The sequence below is a fragment of the Andrena cerasifolii genome, chromosome 2, assembly GCF_050908995.1.
Source record: "Andrena cerasifolii isolate SP2316 chromosome 2, iyAndCera1_principal, whole genome shotgun sequence".
In the NCBI taxonomy this organism is placed as follows: Eukaryota; Metazoa; Arthropoda; class Insecta; order Hymenoptera; family Andrenidae; genus Andrena; species Andrena cerasifolii.
In genome coordinates this window covers 20,782,418-20,805,392 of record NC_135119.1, presented here as the reverse complement: position 1 = coordinate 20,805,392, position 22,975 = coordinate 20,782,418, and the positions used below count along the sequence as shown (strand labels likewise).

Below are 22,975 nucleotides of genomic sequence, written 5' to 3'. Positions count from 1 at the left end.
GTAGCAACGTAAAACAGCTCTCTGCGAAATTCGACTGGGTCAATTGTTGGTTTCTTTCTAGTGTCTTTATACTACGCACGAATTAAACATACGAACACCTTCGAACACGTCAACACCATTGAACACCATTAAACGTAGAACGTAACGTAAAATGCAAAGCCATTATTGAGCTTCGAAGCACTCGCTGTGGAATGCAAATGAGCTTAATGTAGCTGCGCGAATGATTCTGTGCTTTCTTAATTAACACTAATTTAAATATGAAGACTTAATCGAATTATTGATCGAATAAAAATAACTGTGTGTTATGACGGTTTTGCGCCAAATTTAAAGTAAAGCCGATGTTTCAGGGAAACTTGTATTATAAGGAAGAAAAATGAAGAAACGATTATTTACAAAGATTTACATTAAATTTTGATATTAGAGAATAGCTTGAGAATGCCTTTGAATGCTTCACCTCGATATTACCTGTATTTAGCCAGTGATTAATGAAGAAATATAGATTGATTATCTGGAAAGTGCTAATTAAAATGATGTCAAAGAATGATGAAGAAATGAACTTAATGCTATCAAACTTTTTTGCATCCGATGTCACGACTCGAAGCTCGACTTCCTCTTCAGGTGATAAGGATATCAAGCATGAGGCTTTCGACATTCTTTTGAACATCGTGTCTAAAGGCATCGTTTTTAAATAAATATTTCTATCAAATGTAACCTTGAACAATCATTTCGTAGATCGTAATTGACACTTTGCAGTACGGATACTGGAATATCTAAAATCTTTTACGTGGGAGACTTGGGAATCACTGGAAGTGCATTCCAAGCCTTTATCACCATTTCGTTTGATTTGAATTACTCGTGCGTTATACTGCAGCACGCCTTATAAAGAACACTCAATTAAGTCCATTTACATTTTCGTTTTATAAGCACCCATCAGAATAATATTCATTTTCAGTACTTATACAGTAATTATTATGAATTCGTTAAAAATTAATCAGTCTTTGTAAGTGTACGTCTCCACTGAAAGAATACCTTAACGGCGCTAAAATTTCGCTTGAAAATATTCTATATGTATTTTTGCACAGCGTGTTTATTCTCGGTTTTATATTTATCGACTTTATCGTAAAGTATCTAAGTATCTTGGAAATAATTGAGGCTTTATCTCGGGTAGCGTGTCGCATCATAAAGCACGAACAAAGTAAACCTGTAAACATTCGAATAGTCGAACTATTCGAATAATTTAGAATAGTCGAACTATTCGAATAATTTCGAATAGTCGAACTATTCGAAAAATTTCGAATACTGGAACTATTCGAATAATTTCGAATAATTTCGAATAATTTCGAATAATTTCGAATAATTTCGAATAATTCGAATAATTTCAAATACGAATAATTCCAATATTCGAATAATTTCAAATTCGAATAATTCCAATATTCGAATCGTACGGAGTATTCGAATATTCGAATAATTCTGAGTATTCGAATAATTCAAAGTGTTCGAATTTTGGATTATCCCGAATACGAATCTAAATGATTGAAAAACAAATAATTGTAAAGGCCAATATGAAAATAATTTCAAATTCGATTACTGTGAATATTCGAATACTCCTAATTATTCGAATAGCGTCCGAGTATTATATTCGTAATATTCGAATTCTTAGAATATTCGAATTCTTAGAATATTCGAATTCATAGAATATTCGAATTCTTAGAATATTCGAATTCTTAGAATATTTGAATTCTTAGAATATACGAATTCTTAGAATATTCGAATATTTGTAACAGTCCTAGAATAAAGAGTTCTACCATATTGCTCACTTGGAAAATGAACACACGTTTTCTACGTACCGATTGGAGAAACGACGAGGAATACATATTTTTCACATGTCCTTCTTCTTGTTCCACCCTCTGCTACTCGAAAGTTACAGAGCATGGCTCGTATACCTTAAGTGTTAACCCTAAGTGCTAAGTTTTAAATACGTTAAATAATATTAAGCTAAAATGCCGAATCCGTGAATAGCAAAGAAGCTTATCGAGGCCTAATAGAGTTGAAACACATGTCGTAAATTGTACTTCAACGCTCAAACTTTTAAACACCAACTGTGAGTATTGCTCACTTCGTTAATCGATGCGAACGTTTTCTGCCCACCTTTCATAAATATTCGGCAAGTGCAAAAGTTCTCTCGGTTTTCGATATCAATTTTGTATTATAAAATGACGAAGGCATTCAAATCAACGTGCCGTTTGGTCGACGTACATTCGATGACAGAGTTATTAATGCAGCAGAAGTGGCGAAAAATATTTGTGCTATTGAAGAGGAAGTTCTCCTGGATGAAAAACAGGAATTGAAAGTTGCTTTGCAAAATTTAACAACGGTGATATGAACAGTGAGGAATTATCAAAACTGATCGACGTTAAACGGCACAAGGAATTTGCCAAAAATTTTGGAGTTAATGCAACGAACGAGTCGTAAAGATCTCATAAATGCAAAGTGTTCTACAAGTTGGATACCTACAAAATATTTCAACAGAAATCCTCATATACCCTTAACTTTGCAAAAACCTGATCCTTTCCTGGACCCTACAGTAATAACTAAATACGAAAAGAAAAGAAACTATTTCTAACTTCAACTTCTTTGCTGGCAACGTGGTCACTGATAGCCTCCCTTACAACAGAGCCCTTCTCCTTCAAGAACAAACAATTCTACAGCACATAAATTGCAAAAATGACCTAAAGAGAAGCTTACTGCATCTATCAATGGATCCATGCGTCTTAAATTGTCAACTCGTCGAATTTTTAAACTTTAAACGGAGAGCACTTCTGCACTTACCAAACCCTACAACATAAAGCTTGTCTCTTGGCACGCTTAGCGTGAGCTAAGAACACTCTATCCTACGAAAGGGAAAGGTGGGTAGGCGACGGGCGGTGGATAGTAACCAGGAAAAGCTGGGACGGTGGGTTGCACAGGTACGGTAGTTGTAACATAGGTCGTGACCTCGGTGGGCACCACCCTGCTCGAGTACAGCGTGGTGTAAGCCGTTTTCGCTCCAAAGGTCAGCTTCAGGATCCTAGAGTCGGAGACGGTTGCCAGGGTTTGCGTGACCAGAGGGGCGCTCGTCACAGTGAACTGTGGCTGTTGCGGGTACAGGGGTAATTGCGGTGGCAGTTGCGGCGGCAGTTGCGGCGGCAGTTGCGGTGGCAATTGCTGCGGTAATTGCGGCGGCAGAGCCGGCGCGATCGTGGACGTCCCGTATTCATAAGACGTGCGCGGCACGGTGCCCACTGGCCTGGATAGCGTCGAGTACAACGTGTTCCCGTTGTTCACCACGGGGATTACGTGAGACTCGTACAGAGTCTCAAGAACAACGACTGGTCGCGAGGTGGTGATCACCTGTTGCTGTTGCTGGCCGAAGTACTTCAACAGAGCCAGCTGGTCCGGAGTCAGCTGAGACTCGATGGAGCTGCCTGGCGTTTCTGGCCTCACCTTCGACGAGGATATGGACTTGAAAGGCTCCAGGTCGGAGTCCATGTCACCGTTCGGCGCGACCACTCTCTTCGGTATATCATCGTCGTCCCTGTCGTCGTCGCCAACATCCAACTCCAAGTGGAGCTCGCTCCCTGCTTCGTCGAGTTTCGAGTTGAATTCGTTGAGCGCTTTGCTGGGGATGAACTGGTAGATGTCCATCGGCGGTAGGGTCTTAGTAGCAGTGACTACCCGGGCGATGTTGTACGTTTGCACCAGGGTGAGCTTGGTGGTCGTGTTACCGCCGTACACGACTGGCAGTAAGTGAGTCTTCAGCAGCGTCTGAGTGGTGGAGAACGTCTCCGTCAAGGTCTCCAGAGGCGGGGTAGCTTGACCAGACTCTAGGGATATAGCTGGGAGAGTAGCCACAGCTGAGTCCAGCGGCAGCGTAGTTTCGTACGCTGCCGCGGTGTTTGCTAGAAGATTCTCGGTCAGCGGCTCTGTTGGCGATATCGTTGACGACGCGTCCGCCGTCGAGAACGACTTCTTTATCGTTGAAGTGACCGTCACGTACCGCGTGTTCCTCAAGGTTCCAACCTGTAATCAACAGCTACAGTTACACCATACGGCAACCAACTTAATAACCACACCGTAAACACTGTAGGATACTCTTACCTGGAAGGTGTACGGTGACTTGATGGTGGCGATCTCAAAATACGCATTGCCCATGTCAGCAGCCGTTGAGATCTCGACGTTGATCGTCTCCATGGGCAGGATCTGCTCGGAATGTTGTTGGTCTTGAACGCTGACGCTGGCTACGTCCTCGCTTTCGCTTGGATCCAGCTCGTCGTCGTTCGCAACCTCCTGGATCTTCCTTTGAGCATTCACCGCCTGGCCTGTGGTCGACTGGGTCGTTGTAGTGGACGTCGACACGGACGAAGAAGTAGTTTTGTTGTCGTCGATGTTCACCGGACCCTCGGCGGTGCTGGCATCCGGCGACGGACGCACCTCGTCATCGTCGATCTGCTTCCGAATGACGACTCTGGGTTTAGGGGTGGTCTTGTACGACCAACGACCCTGCGTTCTTGGCAGCTTCAACTTTGGCGCAGGGTTCGAGTTCACGGGCTGCTGCTCGATTTTGTTCTTAGCGATCTGCTTCGAGGGCAAACTTGGCGGGTTGCTTGGCCTGAAGCCGCTTCGGCGACGAGGTACAGGCGCCTCGGTTGTCGTTGCCGGGAGACTTCGATTTCTAATAGGATTAAAGTGGCGGGTGAGCCAATTTTTGGAATGATCTCAGTGGATTGATACGGAGGAACGATTGTTACGGTAGTTTGGGTCGATACTCACTTGTAGCTTGGTCTCGACGTGGTGCCACTTCGATTCTTACCCGGTTTCGCCTGCTGCACTTCGCCGCTGTCGTAATCCTCGCTAATTTTGTTGCGGAATTTCGGACGAGCTGAGTTAGGACTGGGATTCTTTCGTGTGCTTCGCACAGTGGAACCTGATAGTAGGGAAATAAAAATTACATTCTAGTGTACAGGGTGTTAAAAAGTGGTGGTCACTGCTTTCAGGGGTGAATCTACACCCCTGAATCTGTATTTTGTTTGCATTAACATATTCTGAAAGAAGAAACAGTCTAAATGGAACCATATGCTACAAACGCATCCTTTCTAAAAAAAAAAAAATTGATAAAGTTCTGCATGGATGAAATGATCCATTATTTCGTTTGATGAAACCATCTTTCAGGCTTTTGAGAAAACAGTGCGTTTGCGAAATATGGTTCCCTTCAACAATGCAAATAAAATTTAACATTAATTTTCAATGGAACAATTTTGCGGCAACACTTTTTTACAAATCTCCACGGATCCAGAGGCGTAGATCCACCCCTGAAAGCAGTGACCATCACTTTTTTAACACCCTTACTTACATTTTGCCATTGAACATTATCAATCAATTGGAAAGAAAAGTCACAGAAAATAGCTCCCAATTTCTTATAAAATCCACATTAGTTAATATTTATTAACTGTGTTTTCTACATTTTAGAACTAATTAGTATGAATGAAAATGTCTTACGCAAGGTAACTATAGTTCGCGAAGTTTTAGTCAGATCGAAGTAATTGAATGTTTCGTATTTTACCAGCTGGAGCACTAAATAGAACTTCGAGAGGTAACGATGACTCCTCCTGCTGGCTTGTCGGCGTGGGTTCCAGCTGCGGTTTCAGTTTCCCTTGCTGCGGTCCAATGGTTTTCAAAATACGTTGCGTACTCGACGGGCGAATCTTGCCCTCAGGAATCGGCGGTGTGCCAGCGAGGATCCTCGAGGAGCTTTGAAGCACCTGAGCGTACTTGCCATTTATGTAGGTACCAATCACGCTCGTTTCGTGAACGGTAGTTAGTCCATCCTTAACGATCGTGCCACCGAGCTTCGTGACGAGCCCGGTTGGATTCTCCTTCTCCCTTCGACCTGTCGGCCTGGGCTTCCCCTGAACCTTCGAGGAAGGCCTCAAATTAATCAGCTGCAAGAGTAACCACTTATTAATAGTAAAGTAATAATACAGGGAATTAGTCTACAAAGTAAGGAATGCTGTAATTTTCTCTAGACGTGGACGATGGCCGATAAAGAAAAGAATACGTGTCGAATATTTTCGACTATTCCGCAAATCTGCAGAGTCTCATCGAAATCGTTGTGTGACACTCAACGGGGGTGTAGGACTATTGAAATCTTGAAAAATCCATTTCTTTATTATTATTAATTCTGAAAGTGTCACGGTTTGTGAACATTTACAACGCTGTTTCGTGAAGAAATTTGAATAATTACGGTATTTATAGCGCTGAACGTAATTGAGTGCACGAGTAACGGCCTCGCAGAGCGGTATCGGCGTAGGGAACTACACTTTGAAGCCGTTTATCTCGAAACTGCATTTTCAAACACGGTGTACATCATAACTCTCGAACGAATCAATATTTTCACTTAAAATTTTAACTGAAGCTGTAGAATTCCATTTTCTATCGCGTGGAATTTCCGCATCAACATCGGATGATTGTAAAACATTTTATAACTGATTAAAGACGATTTTTCCCATAAAAATGTAGGGAAAAATTGATTCGTGTGTAACTTTTACAATTTTTGTTCAAATTCGCCCAGAAAAATTTCACGCGGTAACTATTAGTGTAGAAGTTACTCACCCCAAAGCATTTCGCTTTTAGATGATTGGCTCACCTGGGACTATGTACACCGATTACAGCTGCGCGCTACGCGGGATCATCTTTAGCTTCAAATAACTTGAATAATTTTCAACATTCTGACAATTTTTTTATTTTACATTACTCGTAAAAGCGTGCATAAAAAAACTGTGAAAAATGCCCGTATGGTGATTATTTGGTACCTAAGCAATCCAACCGGCAAGAAACCGTCGATTTCAGTCGTTCAATAGTCCTACACCCCCTTAAGCGATGTCCCTGTAAATATTTCGCAAGCATTTCTTTTAACTATTCAATTGGAATGCGATTTCAAAGTTTGAATTTTATATCATATAATCTCCTTATTTGCGAAATATGCGGCAAGAATTATATTCTCAGCCGAAATCAGCGATTACTTGATATCTCCTCCGCGTATGCAATTTACGATTACTCGAGTCGACCTCTGAACCTTCTTCCGCGAAATTTCACACTTCGCGGCGAATACGCCAGAATCTATTAATTCGCAGAACCGGGAACTAGACTTTCTGGTTCAGTCGCTTTATCTCGTATTTGCATACAGCAGAACAATCCGTGTCAATGTTAATTACATGCATCCAGAGGAAACTTGATAGGCGCGAAATTGCATCATGGATCAATGATTTGGAACGCATTGCTTTCCCATGGCGTTTACAGAAACAAGGCTAGAAGTTTATAAAGGGGTCCTTCCACTGTAACGCCTTAGGGAAGAGCCGTTTTTTGGAATTTTTTTTGGTCACAGAATGAATGGTTTCAATGGTTCTAATTTCGATATTGCAACTTTGGATGCCCACCATTTTCTTAATTCTTCATCAATCCAATTAAATCTAGTTCGGGACATGCCGATAACCATACTGATTACAAATCTTTTTGGTTTTTTTGTTTCGGACACATGGGTCCCTCAAAATCGACCTCGCGATCGAGGCGTCTTTTTTTTACAGCGCACATTACACCCACCTATTTTGGCGAAAGCAAGCGTTAAGAAAATATGAAAATAATTTTTCTGGAATTCTCAGAACACGTATTAATAAATAGAAAAACTTCAATTTAGTAAACACATTTGTTTGTAACAGAAAAAATTTCCAATCAGCGGTAATTTTTTAGGGCGTTACAGCGGATAGACCCATTGATAAGAATTGTTGCTTAATCAAGAAGAAGTGACTGCATCGTTGTAAGGGTGGACAGTTAGAGGAAGTCGATGAAATATTTCTTACCTTGTATGTCTCGTCGATTATTTCTGCGGGCTGCTTCGACAGGAAGTCATACTCAGGCTCTGCAAGATTGTTCTTTACACCGGGCGTTTCGTCCTTCGACTTTATTTGCACTTGCGAGGACACGACAGGACTCTTTGTCATCGATTGCACTTGAGTGGCCAATTCCTGAAGATTGCATGTTATTCGTATGAAAAATACACGGTTCTGATACACAGTCGACTGTTTCATATCTTCCATACGTTTCACTCGAATATTTCTAACATCCGTTTTTTATTTAAAATCACCCAGTTTCCTTCTAATCGTACATGTATCGGTCTATTTCTACAGCTTTCACATTCTCAGCACACCCAAATGTTTTAAGACATCCTTCTGACACAAGAAGATAAATTTTCTGATTTAAATACAGTCGCCAAACTTGAACTTTATATCCAAAAAAACCTGGCCTGCCACCAAAATGGGGACAAACTGCATTCAAAATGAATTTTCTCGGATTTAAAAAGAACGTTTACAATTTTATAAACAAAGCTACATGGCTCTGTAATACGTAGTAAGCTTCATTTTTTTTTAAAGATATCAATTTAAGACTGTTAGAAAATTTAGATTCTCCATTCTGAGATAGGACTGGTTATTAAAATTCCACCAAGTGTTACACAATGAAATTTATTGAAGATATTGGGTCACTTGCGATATCACGTTGAAGTAGCAATCTTTTACGTCAAGTTTACGTGATCGTTTGAAAGTAGAAATCTTGTACGTGTATATCTACGCGCGTGTGCTTACATATAGGCAGATATACGTTCAATAGACGACTAAAACCGGAAAAGTTTGCCTCGCGAAGGGGAAAGTACCTTGCTTCCTGCTTAAGAATATGAGTACTTTACCGAGCAGATCCTACGTACATTATTTATAGCACGTCACGCGTTACGCAAAACCGTGAAATTTGAATTTGATACTGAAAATGTTGACCAGAATGAAAAACCCGCCAGGAAGGATCAAACGACATAAAACGATAATTTTAGCTTTAAAGGAAATGAAAGGGCAGACAAAGAAACAAGAAAATGAATTTGCCTCTAATGTGCCCAAAGATTTGTCATCTCCATTGAAGATTAATAATTGATCTGCTTAAGTGTTTCCTAAGCAAGCTCAAGATAAATGGCACTTTACGGTCCCACATAATTATAGACTCCTGGGGAACACTCTTAGTTTCTCTCACCTGGCTTTTCGGGGCCCGTGGTCCATTATCGTCGGAGGAATTAATGGCGTTCTGCTCGATCACGGAATTCACGACGATCTTCGTGGCTTTAGCTTGTTTGTTCGTTTCCTCCCGTGTACTCGGCTTGAGCGTTTTGCTTGGTTGAATATCAAGAACCGCTTTTTCCTGCGTTTCGGTCGGTTTCGTCTGGATAATCGAGACGCTGCTTTTCGCTTCCTTTTCACCTTCTGAAAGACCGTAGTCGGCGATTAATCGAAGTCACATATGTAGCATCCTAAGACCTTGCATAGAAATTTCCAATCTTAAATGTAAATATGTCTATATCGCATTACAATTCTTCTTCTTCCGTATTTACAGCGCCTGCATGATAGAGAAAGTATAGTCTACATTACGAGTTCCAAGTTAAGGAGGTATTTATGCATTTCTTACTGTTTAGGGTGGTGGCGCACTCAGGATTTAATCTTGGTGGAGACGGGTTTAGGGCTGTAATGAATATTCGAATACCAGAGAATTCGAATACCAGAGAATTCGAATACCTGAGATTTCGAATACCTGAGAATTCGAATACCTGAGAATTCGAATACCTGAGAATTCGAATACTTGAGAATTCGAATACCAGAGAATTCGAATACCTGAGAATTCGAATATCAGGGAATTCGAATACCTGAGAATTCGAATACCTGAGAATTCGAATACAAGAGAATTCGAATACCAGAGAATTCGAATACCAGAGAAGTCGAATACCTGAGAATTCGAATACCAGAGAATTCGAATACCAGAGAATTCGAATACCAGAGAATTCGAATACCAGAGAATTCGAATACCAGAGAATTCGAATACCAAAGAATTCTAATACCAGAGAATTCGAATTTGAGATTCGAATATTCGAAGAAATTATTCGTATTCGAAATTATTCCAATAATTACAGCTCTGTAGTCGAGTTAAACGGATAAAAATATTTTTTATGCAAATTCAATAAAATTCATTAGGTGATTATAACAATTTATTTAAAGAATAAAATCCAGTTTTCTTCTCTTTTTACAAAGCCCCTTCTTTGTGGAGTCCCCCGTGGCGCTCCTCTGGGTGCGTTACTGGTTTAGGGTTTCAGAATTCATATTTCGATATAAATATAAATAATCGGTAACCAGAATTCACTGTTATATGAATAACTATTTTTATTTCTCTATAACTAATTGTGCTCCCCTTTTGATGTTACTACTAATTGCTTAATGGAAAGTACCCCAAGAGTCAAGAAACTCGAGAAAATTCCTCATATCTTACTCGAAGGACCAGCATTTCTCCCTAATCCATATTCCATGTACTCTGATAGTAGTCAAGGTTCGAATATATCGCCCAGCACACCAATCTAAAAATTAAAGGCCGCAGGACGACGCGAACAATAGGCATCCTTGTATCCACGACGGTAGACGAACAATAAGATGACAAACAGGATAAGGTATCAACTATGACTTCGTATGTACCAGGCAAGGTCTAACCGAAATTATTAGTGACTTTTGCCCAGGAATAACATCCTCTTTGGCTCAAGGTCCTCGTACAGTTCAAGGAATTTCGCAATCGAATTTTCGTGGACATTACCCTGGCTTCATTCGCGACTCCGACGGGGTCACATGATTATATAAAAAGGCACGTTGATTACAGGATTCAATTTTCTCTTTTACTAACGGCATATGTCATTTCATGCGTATTAATCTCTTATACTTTAACTGAACACCTTGCTTGCCTCGTATTTATGGTAATTGTAATTCGTTAGCCGCAATTACTGCGTATTGGGAACGGAATTATGTAAAAATCGAATTTTACTGTAATCGACAGCATTGGTTGGTAAGTGTGGTAAACAGGGACGAAGGACGTACAGCGAGTACTGTACGCATGTCGGTGAAAGAAAAACGTATGCGTGTGTGAAGGATACTCAGAACTTCGCAGTAGGAACTTTGCAGTCGTGTAATGCTTATTGAAAAAGATAAAACCAATTTTACGGGCTATAGTGTTTGTCTGGTTAAATTCGAACGCCATGCCCGATATTGCTTCGATTACTATTTCTGGAGGGAATTGAAAACGTATGGAACGTTCGGCAATAATTCATAATTTAAGTGAATTGCAATAGTAAATAGAGGATTTTTATAAAGAAGTAATGGAAAGACGTTTTTGAGACTGTGCAGGTCTTAATAAAAATGATGCAGCAAGCTGTGCACGCAGATGAGTGGCAACGTTTTGAATTTGAACACCTCTTTTAAGGTGGGAATCCTATTTTTGGGCTAAGGACATAGCAGAATTTGGGAATTTTCTTAAGAAACTAGCGATTCTATTCGTCCGGAATTTGCAGTTCTTTTTATTAATTTTTAATAATTAATATAGGAGTTATGCTCCAAATATTATACAAGATAAATGGAATATACGTATGCATAGGTATACTTTCACTTTGCAACTGGGAAACGACCAGGGGCGGATTTGAACATATAATAGGCTAACGCCTAGGGGGGCAAATTTGGAAGGGTGGTAAATTTTGGACGAAAGGAATTGAAAGAGTTTTAAACACAGAAGCTTGAGGCAACTTTAAAAACAATAAACTTTTTTTTTCGTGTAGCAAATTAGCAGTAACTGATATGCGAGTTGTCACAGTGAATTAATTTGAAATTCTCTGGACTCTTTGAAATTAAAATAGTTGATGATATTTCAAAGAAATTCACTCCAAATTCGCCCCTGGAAACGACTGGTTTACGAACCCATGTTTATTAATACTGTTCTGTTTATTACAGTACGTACCTAATACTACTGTAAAATTCGTAGCATGAATTTATGAACACCCAATGCGTAGTAGTAGTACATAAAATAACATGAACTGGAAACTTGTAAAACGATAAGGAAGAGAAGTAAATCTTACTTCACTATTCCTTAGTAGGTATATATATATTTTCTCCTCAGTAACATGAAAATCTTTTTTATGCGTCGATGATATTACGGTACAGTGGGTTTTATACGTAAGGAATTTTTTATCAGAGTAAAAATGCGAGATTATACCTGCCGGCGCGCTTTGTGGGCTGAATACCATCACCGTGTTCCCGATGGTAGTAGTGAAATCCAGGAATCCATAGACGGTTTGTGTAATAAAATCATCGTTTACAACCGCTGGTTTGATTACTGCAGCAGTCTCGGCCGGATGGCTCTTGTAAACTTGGGCCGAGCATTCTGTAACTAAAAGTGAAACCAAATATTCCATAACTACGCTGGTTTTCCCACGGCGAACAATTGACAGCTGGAAATGGCCCTTGCGAGACGTAACGACTTTATGCAATGCGTTGCGTTACGATGGGATCAAGTTCAATATGTATATTAGGGTGGTTCTTAATTTCGACTTTTCAATTTTCTTCGGGGCACCCTCCAGAATAGTTGCAAATAATTAAAAAAAATCCGTGTAAAGTTTGAGCTCGATCGGATGAAGGGAAAGGGTGCCCCTGGGCCTTTAAACATTTAAATCATTATTTAACAACTCGCGAAGTCGATTTTATATAATATACTCCAAGTTATTGATTAAATAAAAAAATATGTCAAACAAAAGTTGTAGATCCGGACAAGGAGCATCTATTATGTTCTATTACTTTTTCTCGTGCGACAAACAGTTTTCGATAAAATTCAAAATTTGAGGGAAAAAAGTTTTTTTTAGTTTTTCGGACTTTCATCGAAAACCGTTTGTCTCGCGAGAAAAAGTAATAGAACATAAAAAATGCTCCTTGTCCGGATCTACAACTTTTGTTTGACATATTTTTCTATTTAATCAATAACTTGGAGTATATTATATAAAATCGACTTCGCGAGCTGTTAAATAATGATTTAAATGTTTAAGGGCCCAGGGGCACCCTTTCTCGTTATCCGATCGAGCTCAAACTTTACACAGATTTTTTTTTAATTATTTGCAACTATTCTGCAGAGTGCGCTAAAGAAAATCTTGAAAAAATTGTTACCAAGAGTAAATAAGAGCCACCCTAATGTATATTCACGAATCCGAGTGAATTCCAATATGTACAAACATTTCACCTCGTGGGATTCGTGGGGTTGATAAATAGGATATCATAAAGATTATACTTGAAAGTACAGGTTCCATTTCTCAAAGTACTTATAGAGAGTTCGAACCTATAAAAATATTGTTTTTCGTTTTCCAAGTACTCGTGAACTGTTCGAAACTATTCAGTCAGATTCGAACCTACTTTCAACATACTTCATCCCAAGACTTTACGAAGTTTCTAACGTCACTCGCCAATCAATCATTTAAAGTAAACTCACGAGCGTTCAGGAGCAATGTTCGTCCCCGAAATCTCGAACCGGAATAATTTTTGCTTACGTAGTTGCATTGGCAATTGAGCAGATACGTCGCTCGTCTGCTCCTCGTCGAGATTTAAATTTCAATCGTTGTTAATTTCGGCCACGAAAGGCGTGTCAGAATTTTTTAAGCAACTCGATGCTGTAACGAAAGCGCGAGCACGCCGCTGCTTACGAATTAAAGTCCTTTACATTGCAGAACAGTACGTGCATACGCGTACGATCTGCCTAGTACGTGGCAAGTGTGGGAAAGAGTAGCCATTTGGTAATAAAGAAACGCCTCAGGCATTCGTACTGAAACCTTTTGATGAGCACGCTTTACACTGGATGGAGGCGTTACGAAAAATATATACAGGGTGCTCCAAAGACGTATTACCGGGGGCGGATTTGTATACGAACTAAGAGCGGCAAATTTTGGGCGGAAAAAAATTCAAAGAGTTGTTTTTACCTGTAACTTTTTATTTTCTAAATTGTAGTCTAAATTTAGTTTCTAAAAATCTCTGTCTATTTACTCTAACATCTTCAAACACAGAGGCTGGGGGAAATTTAAAAAAGGATTCACATTTTTGCATGTTGCAAATTAGCAATAGCTCGTATTCAATTAATTCTAAAATTGTGTCCACTCTTTTAAATTAATATCTTCGATGATATTTCACGAAAAGGGCGACTGACGATGGTTAGCCTAGGGGTGCCAAATCTCCAAATCAAAATAGAACAGTTTTTTACTGTTTGCAAAAGTATCGTGACATAGGCGATCATCATTTTGAATGTTTTTAACGTTTATTTAAATAAGATTCTTTATGCTCAGGGGTGCTTATTTGAAATTTGAATAACATTATTCTAGGTCGTTGACCTCCTCTTGATATCGATTGACGTCAGACGAAGAAGAAATTATAGCTAGTTTCGTGTCGAGATCTTCTCCCTTGTCGCATTTCAAGTGTATATACTTTAATTACACGTGTAATAAAAGGTGAAATGATTTTCGATAATCTGAGGCCTGGGTTACAATAACGATAACAAAATGAGGCGTTGAAATTGTGCGTGTGTTGTTCTTTATTAACATAAGTACTGAATGCTTCGATAGATACTAGATAGTCTGGGAAGACGAGAAGAGAAAAGGCCGATGATTGATTTCAGAAAGCGAGCTACACTATTAGCTAATCGCAAGTGACTAAGTACTTTTCCACGCAATTAGTATTTAAAGGGCCACGAATACTCACCGTATATTAAAGATATGGCAATAACGAAGTATTTCAACGTCATCGTGTTCAGTCTGATTTCATTCTTCGTCAACGCATGAATCTTCACTCTGAAACAAAATAAAACAACCAACATTAATCTTATACTAATTTGTAAAAATAGATCGGAATTTAGTGGTGAATTCAGAGTTTCTTTATAATCAACCCAAAAATCATAATTTTAATCATAATTCGTTGAATTTCCGAGTTGGGGAGCGTCCCTTTTTAGTTGGAGCTTCAAAGGGGATTTGCGCCTTGTTGAGCCGAAAAAATAGGTAATTCTTTGTGAATTTTTTTACAAAAACGGCTCGACAAATTAATTTGAGGTTTGGCAGGCTGTTTTATTGTATCTTGAACTATTGTTCTGAATTTTTGTGTGACAGTAGAAAAAAAAATATGGCAGGTACAAAAAGAGCATTGAAAAATAATCGTAAAAAATATGCATTATATACGACGCTACAGATGGATCATTAAAAAGGCTTTTTGAGAAAAAGTTTCTATTGTTTTGCAGTGATAACTCAAAAACGGAGGGTTCAATCGATTCAAAACAAATTCGAGGATCTTCACAAAATGTGTAGTTTCGGACCAGACCTAAATTAAAGTTAATGAAAACTCTTATTCTTTACGAAAATAAACTAAGACCTCACCTTTTGGGGCTTGGGGGATGGTAAAACCTCATCAATGAGATCTCAATGGGGTTTCAGTTTATTTTCATAAAGAATAAGAGTTTTCATTAACTTTAATTTAGGTCTGGTCCGAAACTACACATTTTGTGAAGATCCCCGAATTTGTTTTGAATCGATTGGAACCTCCGTTTCTGAGTTATCCCTGCAAAACAAACGAAACTTTTTCTAAAAAGCCTTTTTAATGATCCACCTGTAGCGTAATATATAATGCATATTTTTGACTACACAAACAATTTTTTTAATGCTCATGATGTTAATAAACTTCGTGCCAAAGAACAAGACTCAGTTTCAATTGGTTTCTTTGCAATTAATTGAAACAGAAATGCTTCATTTTAGACAGGAACGACTGCCAAGTACCCTTAAGCCCGCGAAGAGCTTCGTCGGCTTCAATTATTCCAAGTATTCTTAAGCACATATTCAATCTCAATCTTCAAATTTAAATCACGCTTGCTCGAGTGTCTGCAGCAAATTACAAATTGCAATTGCACAATCAATTGATGTGTAACTCATCGCGGCATTGTACTTTCCCTTTTCCTAAAACCAACGCCGCGCCGGGGGATTCGTTTTTCGAAGGACAGGACGTTCAGCTCGCGCTCGTGGCGTTCGTACGAAACTCAAAAGCTGTTTACATAATATACACGTGGTAATGAAAGAATGTGCGAAAGTCTCTGAACGCTATTTTCAGATGCCATAAACTTCACAGCCACCGGCATCAACATAATGGGTCCTGTGCAATAATTGTCCTAAACAAATATCCTGTACGTAATATGTCACGCGAGCCGTTCGATCGCGAGGGAATATTCAGGAGATGGGATTATAAACAATCGGGGAAAAGTGTCGGTTGCGTCAGGCGCGGGAATAGTGTTGGTACTGTAGGTGCAACTGCAAGCAGGTGGATGATATGTTATTACTGAAGCATCTGCAGGCATCTCGGCCTGATGACTCAGAACTCTTCATTAAGCGCTGCTACGTATTAATATTTAGACACGTTTGTACACAGAACGGACATTTCTTCATATTCATGTATTATTAATATTATTATGCGTTACACGATAATTCATGAACAGCAGATGGTATACTAACAATAAGAAATTTTGTACAAGATCCACGTAACAATTGAAACTTAAATAGATACAGATTTTAAACAGGTGGTTGCGATGCTACATACAGGAAAAAATCAAGAATAATTTTTTGAATTTTGAGAATTAAAATTTCATTTCAATCGAGAATTTTATTTTCGACTTATCTTTGCCCAAGAAATTACTGAGGAGTCGTAACGTGATCTGGATAATAAATACTTCCCAAATTGCACACATGCCAAATCTTTGGAAAAAGTTTTTTCCTAGCTTTTCGTTTGATCCGAGCTTTAAGTGGCGTGTGCATGTAATTAGGGTGAGTGTTTCGGGCACAATGCACCATTGCGGTATGCGATACAGCTTCGGAACGTATGAATGGCGTCCTCATGATGCACGATCTCATCACGCACACTTATAAAGTCGCGCGCCGTTAAGAAGCCAACGAAATTATTGCATAAGAGCTGGCAGCGTTGGTAATCGGTTAGCGTGAAACAATAGTAAAAGGCGATACCGTTCCAGCTTGGATGCCTAACGGGCATGACTGGAATTCGTGATTTCAGATCGATTCGTTGAACTTCAAGGAGCATGAATTACTTCCTCCCTTGGAAAGCTTACTTCTTTGACAAAACCTTGCACAGTTTTTTTTAAAAATGTACTAGCAAAGTGTTTGCAGAAGCTCTATGTAAAAGAATCACTATTTATCCATTAAACTTACTTTATGAATTGTAAATAGGTATGCAAAGCATCAGAAACAGAAGTTTGCTGCGAAAGAAAATTAAGAAATGTCGATGGGGATGATTAGCAAGCTTTAAAATAAACATAATTGTTTATGTAGCCATTTTGAAATATTCTCTATGATTTTCAGAGTAACTCATGGTGCTTGTTGGTTTAAAGAATCGGGATTTCGATAAGGTATACTTGCAAACTGGTATAAGGCAGAGTTGGGCATTAACTAAATAAAAAAATTATTTAAATAACGGATCGAATTAAAGTTACTTTAATTTTATTCGTTATTCAAGGATCGAATAAGCCGGGTTAGGTTTATTAAAGTTGAAGTTAAAGTTAAAGTTAAAGTTAAAGTTAAAGTTAAAGTTAAAGTTAAAGTTAAAGTTAAAGTTAAAGTTAAAGTTAAAGTTAAAGTTAAAGTTAAAGTTAAAGTTAAAGTTAAAGTTAAAGTTAAAGTTAAAGTTAAAGTTAAAGTTAAAGTTAAAGTTAAAGTTAAAGTTAAAGTTAAAGTTAAAGTTAAAGTTAAAGTTAAAGTTAAAGTTAAAGTTAAAGTTAAAGTCAGAGTTAAAGTTAAAGTTAAAGTTAAAGTTAAAGTTAAAGTTAAAGTTAAAGTTAAAGTTAAAGTTAAAGTTAAAGTCAGAGTTAAAGTTAAAGTTAAAGTTAAAGTTAAAGTTAAAGTTAAAGTCAGAGTTAAAGTTAAAGTTAAAGTTAAAGTTAAAGTTAAAGTTAAAGTTAAAGTTAAAGTTAAAGTTAAAGTTAAAGTTAAAGTTAAAGTTAAAGTTAAAGTTAAAGTTAAAGTTAAAGTTAAAGTTAAAGTTAAAGTTAAAGTTAAAGTTAAAGTTAAAGTTAAAGTTAAAGTTAAAGTTAAAGTTAAAGTTAAAGTTAAAGTTAAAGTCAGAGTTAAAGTTAAAGTTAAAGTTAAAGTTAAAGTTAAAGTTAAAGTTAAAGTTAAAGTTAAAGTTAAAGTCAGAGTTAAAGTTAAAGTTAAAGTTAAAGTTAAAGTTAAAGTTAAAGTCAGAGTTAAAGTTAAAGTTACAGTTAAAGTTAAAGTTAAAGTTAAAGTTAAAGTTAAAGTTAAAGTTAAAGTTAAAGTTAAAGTTAAAGTTAAAGTTAAAGTCAGAGTTAAAGTTAAAGTTAAAGTTGAGAACTTTATTCGACGTTGAAAAGTTCGACAAATAAAAAAATTAACCTTACTCGACACATGACGAATAATTTTTTACCTTTTATTCAGCATTCGAACTTGTTATTTAAAACAAAATTTTGCCCATCTCCGATATAAGGTCGATAAAACTAAACCAGTATTGGAAGAAGTATCGCGAGTTCATAACCCGTTCCTTTCACTCGTGTTCTCCCAAGATATTGCGGCAAGGTGTTCATATAATCTGCTCGCTCGCGGTGAAAAGCGCGAGCAATCCCAGATACGCGCGTTTCTATCGCGAAACGCTCCAATAAAACGGGAAAGGAAGCGCGATTCTTAACAAAGGATTATTCGTTACACACTTGCTAGTGGCTAGCCATATTCTTTTACATAATTTTCATGGCACACGCTTGCTTAATAAAATCAATTTTGAATAACGTATCTACAATATACGGGGTGTTCCTAGAATTTAGGCTTCTTACGAGAATCTTATAAAACCGAGATATTTTACCGCTTAATGAGTTTTACCTTTTTGTGACCATGCCTTTCTCATCATCTTAATGGTCCTTCTTTTTTAAACGCACTTTTTCTATCACACGGAACTATACATTCCTTTTTTTTATACGGTTGAATTAATAACCAATGAAGCTTAAATAACTGCCATTATAACGGCAGTTATACCTTTATTAACAGATAAAGAGAAACGAGTAGATACGTTTTCTTACCTGCAGGGGTTTAACAAAAGCGTGTCGCCATGTTCGCTACCTGTTCTGAGAATGCAGTGCTACAACCTGCTAGACACCAGAACTATTTCCAGCCAACATATTCTACTTTCTTTATTTCTTTTGCCCCTCACTTTTATTTAACACGATGCAAAAAGGCACAATTATATTCCTTCTATCTAGAAAAGAACTTTACTTAGCATCCCATTCCTGAGATGCTATCCAGGAAATGATAATTTCATGCAGAGACTCTGGAAACGTAAACTATACCAGAATTTATTCAATTTCCATTCAAATTCGATACAAACAGCGAAGTATACACTCTTCGACGTGGACTCGTCATAAAACAACCGTTCAGGGGATCTGAAGCTTCAACTCTTACGTAACAGTGGAGGTAATTTAGTCCAGAAAAAGAGTATTTACGCATCGTGCCTAGTGTTTGAAGTGAATACAGAGGTACAGACACTTTTTGCAATGGATTTCGTAGAAATCTATTAATTTCTTTCACTAACGCCCGTGCTCTGTTTACAAAATATGACGTATTTGGGAAACGGGTTAGCGGAAGAAACCGAAATTTCTACTCGCGGTAATTCAAGGACTGCCGAGTACCGAGTTGAGTCATACCGTAACTTCCATAGTAAGGAGTGGCCTCACAAATACGGCTCCATACCACTGTAATATCGCATACCCGAGTGGAACACGTCCGAAGAAACGTTAACCGAATGTTGCACATTCGGTGGCCAAGGATCGATGCTTTATTCGGTGCTCGACAGTTAAACGCATCACAGTGGGCATCCACCAAGCCATATTAATAAAAATCGATGCCATAAGTGTTATTAATATAACCAAGTTACTTGTGGTCGGGAAAGGGAGACTTAATTTGTTTACTGGCGATGGTCACCTACTTTTTACAAACGGTTCGAATTTCATTATTGTTCATCATTAGGAACAGTCGCATTGTGCATGAATTCTCGACAAATGAACGTTTCGTTACTTCTGGTTCTAAATTAATTTTCTTTTTAATTTCTGTATGCATCTTTGACAAATGAACGTTTCATTATTTCTGCACAACTTTTTGTGTCTTATCTTGGGTTAGCTATTGTTTTAGCTTCATCTAGTGGATTCAGGGGAGGATTTGCGATTTTCGGGAGGGGTGGGGGTCGCATAGGCGAATCCAAGATTTTCTGGAGGGGAGGGGGGCGTAGGTCTGACAAATAAACCAGGGACCTTTCTGATTTTTTCCTGCTAAATGAAAGAGTGTTTTTTTGGTATCAATTTATCATATTTTCCCTCATATTGCTAAGTTAAAATAAGTATTTTGCAAATTGAAATATGTATATCTGCCTTGAGAGGGAGGGAGTGGCTGTATCCGCCACTGAGTGGATTCTGTGATAGATCCAGTAGATTTAGTTTATGTAAGAGCTCTGTGACAATCCAAGCTCTTAGTGTTGATGTAACGTCTGTTTTATAAATTCAAAGACAAACTTGTTGCCAGAATTCTGACAATAATTTTATGAACCGTAACAGAACAAAGAGTCATTACACCTCAGAGTATGCGAGTAATTAATCAAGTGAGTTGAAACAGTAATTCCCTCGGATTTACGTGAAACAGAATTATCGACTCCTCGTTTGGATTTGCAAGTCGTCTTACTAATCTTTAATTTGACAACCCTGTCTTAAGATTAACTTCGTTAATGTATTCGCATTAGGGTTACGAGGTGCTGAGTATCTTTCCGCCAAAGATCGCGAGCGTTCAAACGTAGTCTGCCCGTGTTGGGAATTTTAAATAAGGAATTCTATTAATCACTGTAACGTGTAACGGTCCTCCTGTGTCCTTCGAAATCGTCCTCGAGTGGAATTACGCTCTAACCACTGCCTCGTCTAGCTTATTATGAGATAATACTGTTAAAGCAAATCGCACTTATGTAAAGAACCGTGTTGCCGCGAGCACGATATCGATGGTAATTATTAAGAAAAAATTTACACTTCGTTGTACGCATCTTTGAAAAGACAGATATATCCTCTATCCTGGAAATAACACTCTGGTCTCAAGAATACGTAGAATTTGTTCCAAGTATATTAAAAAATCGTTGAATATAACGCACTTTCCTACTAACACGAATTTTAGGGCGCTCCTTAGTGGAATTTAAAACTAAAACCACACACGTTGCGATGTCACATGTCTCTGTTAATTATTACTGAGTATTGAAACTATTTAGAGTGCTTTAAATTCATTTTACGTGGACAGTTCTTGGCGGCAAGAAAATAATCTTAACAGTCAACGGTTAGTAATTATTGTAATTTGCAGAGGTAAACCTAGATCACTTGATCACTCTAAGTAGTCTCACAGTTAGTGTTCCTGATTTCTCTATATTTTTTGTTTCTCGAGAAATCGGAAATGAGATCATAATTCTTGAGAATTCTCGAGAAATTGAAAACAATATTGCAAAAATTATATTTTTGGAATAATGTTGATAATATTCACCAAAAACATCCTGTCTAATTTATACAAAACTTGTGTAAATATCGTGTCTCACGTGAAACTTTAATCTCACAAGGCAATAATTTCATTCCCAATTTTGTTATTGTTTTAATTATTTTGTCATCAGTTTCGCGAAATTAGGCTCTCGCGAGATAAGTTTCACGATATATTTTCAAAAATATCATCCCTCGCGACTATTTCCATTATTTATTATTATTATTATTATTATTATTAACGGGAAACCCTTTAGTGTACAGAGATACAAAATTATTACCATTATTACATAGAAAGATAAAAATAAGAGAAAGAAATAAAAAATATATATATAAAATAATAACATAAAATAAAATAATAAAGATAAAAATGCCTAATCACGGAGCAAGAGAAAATTTACATTTAGTTGTTGCTGGGATTTTTGTCCCGCGATAGAAAAGTCTCGTGTAAAATCCCATCGTGGATTCGCCCCCTAAGGGTTGAAGAGGACGTGTCGCCTAATTAAGAAATCCTCTCTGAGGAGGATATAAGCTACCATATGTGCTATTGGATCGTTATAAAAGGGAGATGCTAGTATCATTCTTGCACACCGCGGTGCGTGGGAATTTCTATTCAAAACGATATTAAATTCCTCTGAAAACTTTCACTTTCACCGTGAAATCGAAGTGACCGAGCGGGCAACCGAAGTTCACGAGATTCCGCGAGCTTTGGAGAAGGTTTTCGACGTTGCAGACAGATGTACGTATCTATATCCCGTTTCGATTGCACCTATGTCCTGTATTTCCTCGTTTGGCGCAACGCTGGCAGAAGTATGCGTTTCGCAAAGGAAAAAGTGAGCGGACAGCCGTGTCTCGAGGCGTTCACATATCCCCCTAGAGCAATTTCAAGCTTGGATTTATGTCGCTCGATCACGTGAAACTTTCCGCATGAGCTGAACGAGAACCACATTAACGAGCGCTATCCGCAAACTTAACCCATTATCTGCCATTGCTCCAGTTTCGACGCACCGCTGCCTTCTTGTCGCGAACCTGCTCACTACACTGTCCTGCAATTAGTGTAGCATCCCTTGCAACTAATTAATTTCATCAAAAAGGAAGCCCAAGTCAATTAAATTTCACTCGAATAATAAAATCTGATAAACTTCGTTCTGGGGAACCAAAAATTTGCCATCCATTTTCGTGACAAAAGTACAAATTTTAAGTTTAGAAAATCATTTGCCATTTAAAAGCCAAATCTCTTAATAACGTGTTAAAATTACGTCTAGGAAATAATTTTTAAATCACGAAACAAGATTCTCGCTTTGTGACTGTATTGCGTTAGGTCGCTTGAAAAGTTCGTTTATTCAACCTCTTTATTAACAATTAATGTGCCGGTACTTTATATGTAACCGGTCGATTGACCGGCTAGGAAATAAATTGTCATAAAGTCAAATTAATGCAGAATTTTTCAACGGAGTTTAAAACCGGTCATTCG

The 22,975-nt window shown here is 38.1% G+C and overlaps 1 protein-coding gene across 2 annotated transcripts in view; it reads right to left on the bottom strand.

Annotated features, from left to right (window-relative positions):
* Positions 1-1,388: 1,388 nt before the first annotated feature.
* LOC143378812 (uncharacterized) overlaps positions 1,389-22,975 on the bottom strand; it is a 38,866-nt gene continuing 17,279 nt past the window's right edge. The window contains exons 2-9 of one of the 2 annotated variants that reach the window (XM_076830797.1): positions 14,661-14,749; positions 12,145-12,318; positions 9,106-9,332; positions 7,893-8,057; positions 5,600-5,978; positions 4,810-4,963; positions 4,138-4,711; positions 1,389-4,059 (exon numbers count right to left, since the gene is read on the bottom strand). In XM_076830797.1, the coding sequence (XP_076686912.1) occupies positions 2,887-4,059; positions 4,138-4,711; positions 4,810-4,963; positions 5,600-5,978; positions 7,893-8,057; positions 9,106-9,332; positions 12,145-12,318; positions 14,661-14,703 (2,889 nt within the window). In that variant the 5' untranslated portion in view covers positions 14,704-14,749 and the 3' untranslated portion in view covers positions 1,389-2,886. The remainder of the gene's footprint in view (positions 4,060-4,137; positions 4,712-4,809; positions 4,964-5,599; positions 5,979-7,892; positions 8,058-9,105; positions 9,333-12,144; positions 12,319-14,660; positions 14,750-22,975) is intronic. The other variant, XM_076830798.1, reaches the window with a different exon arrangement.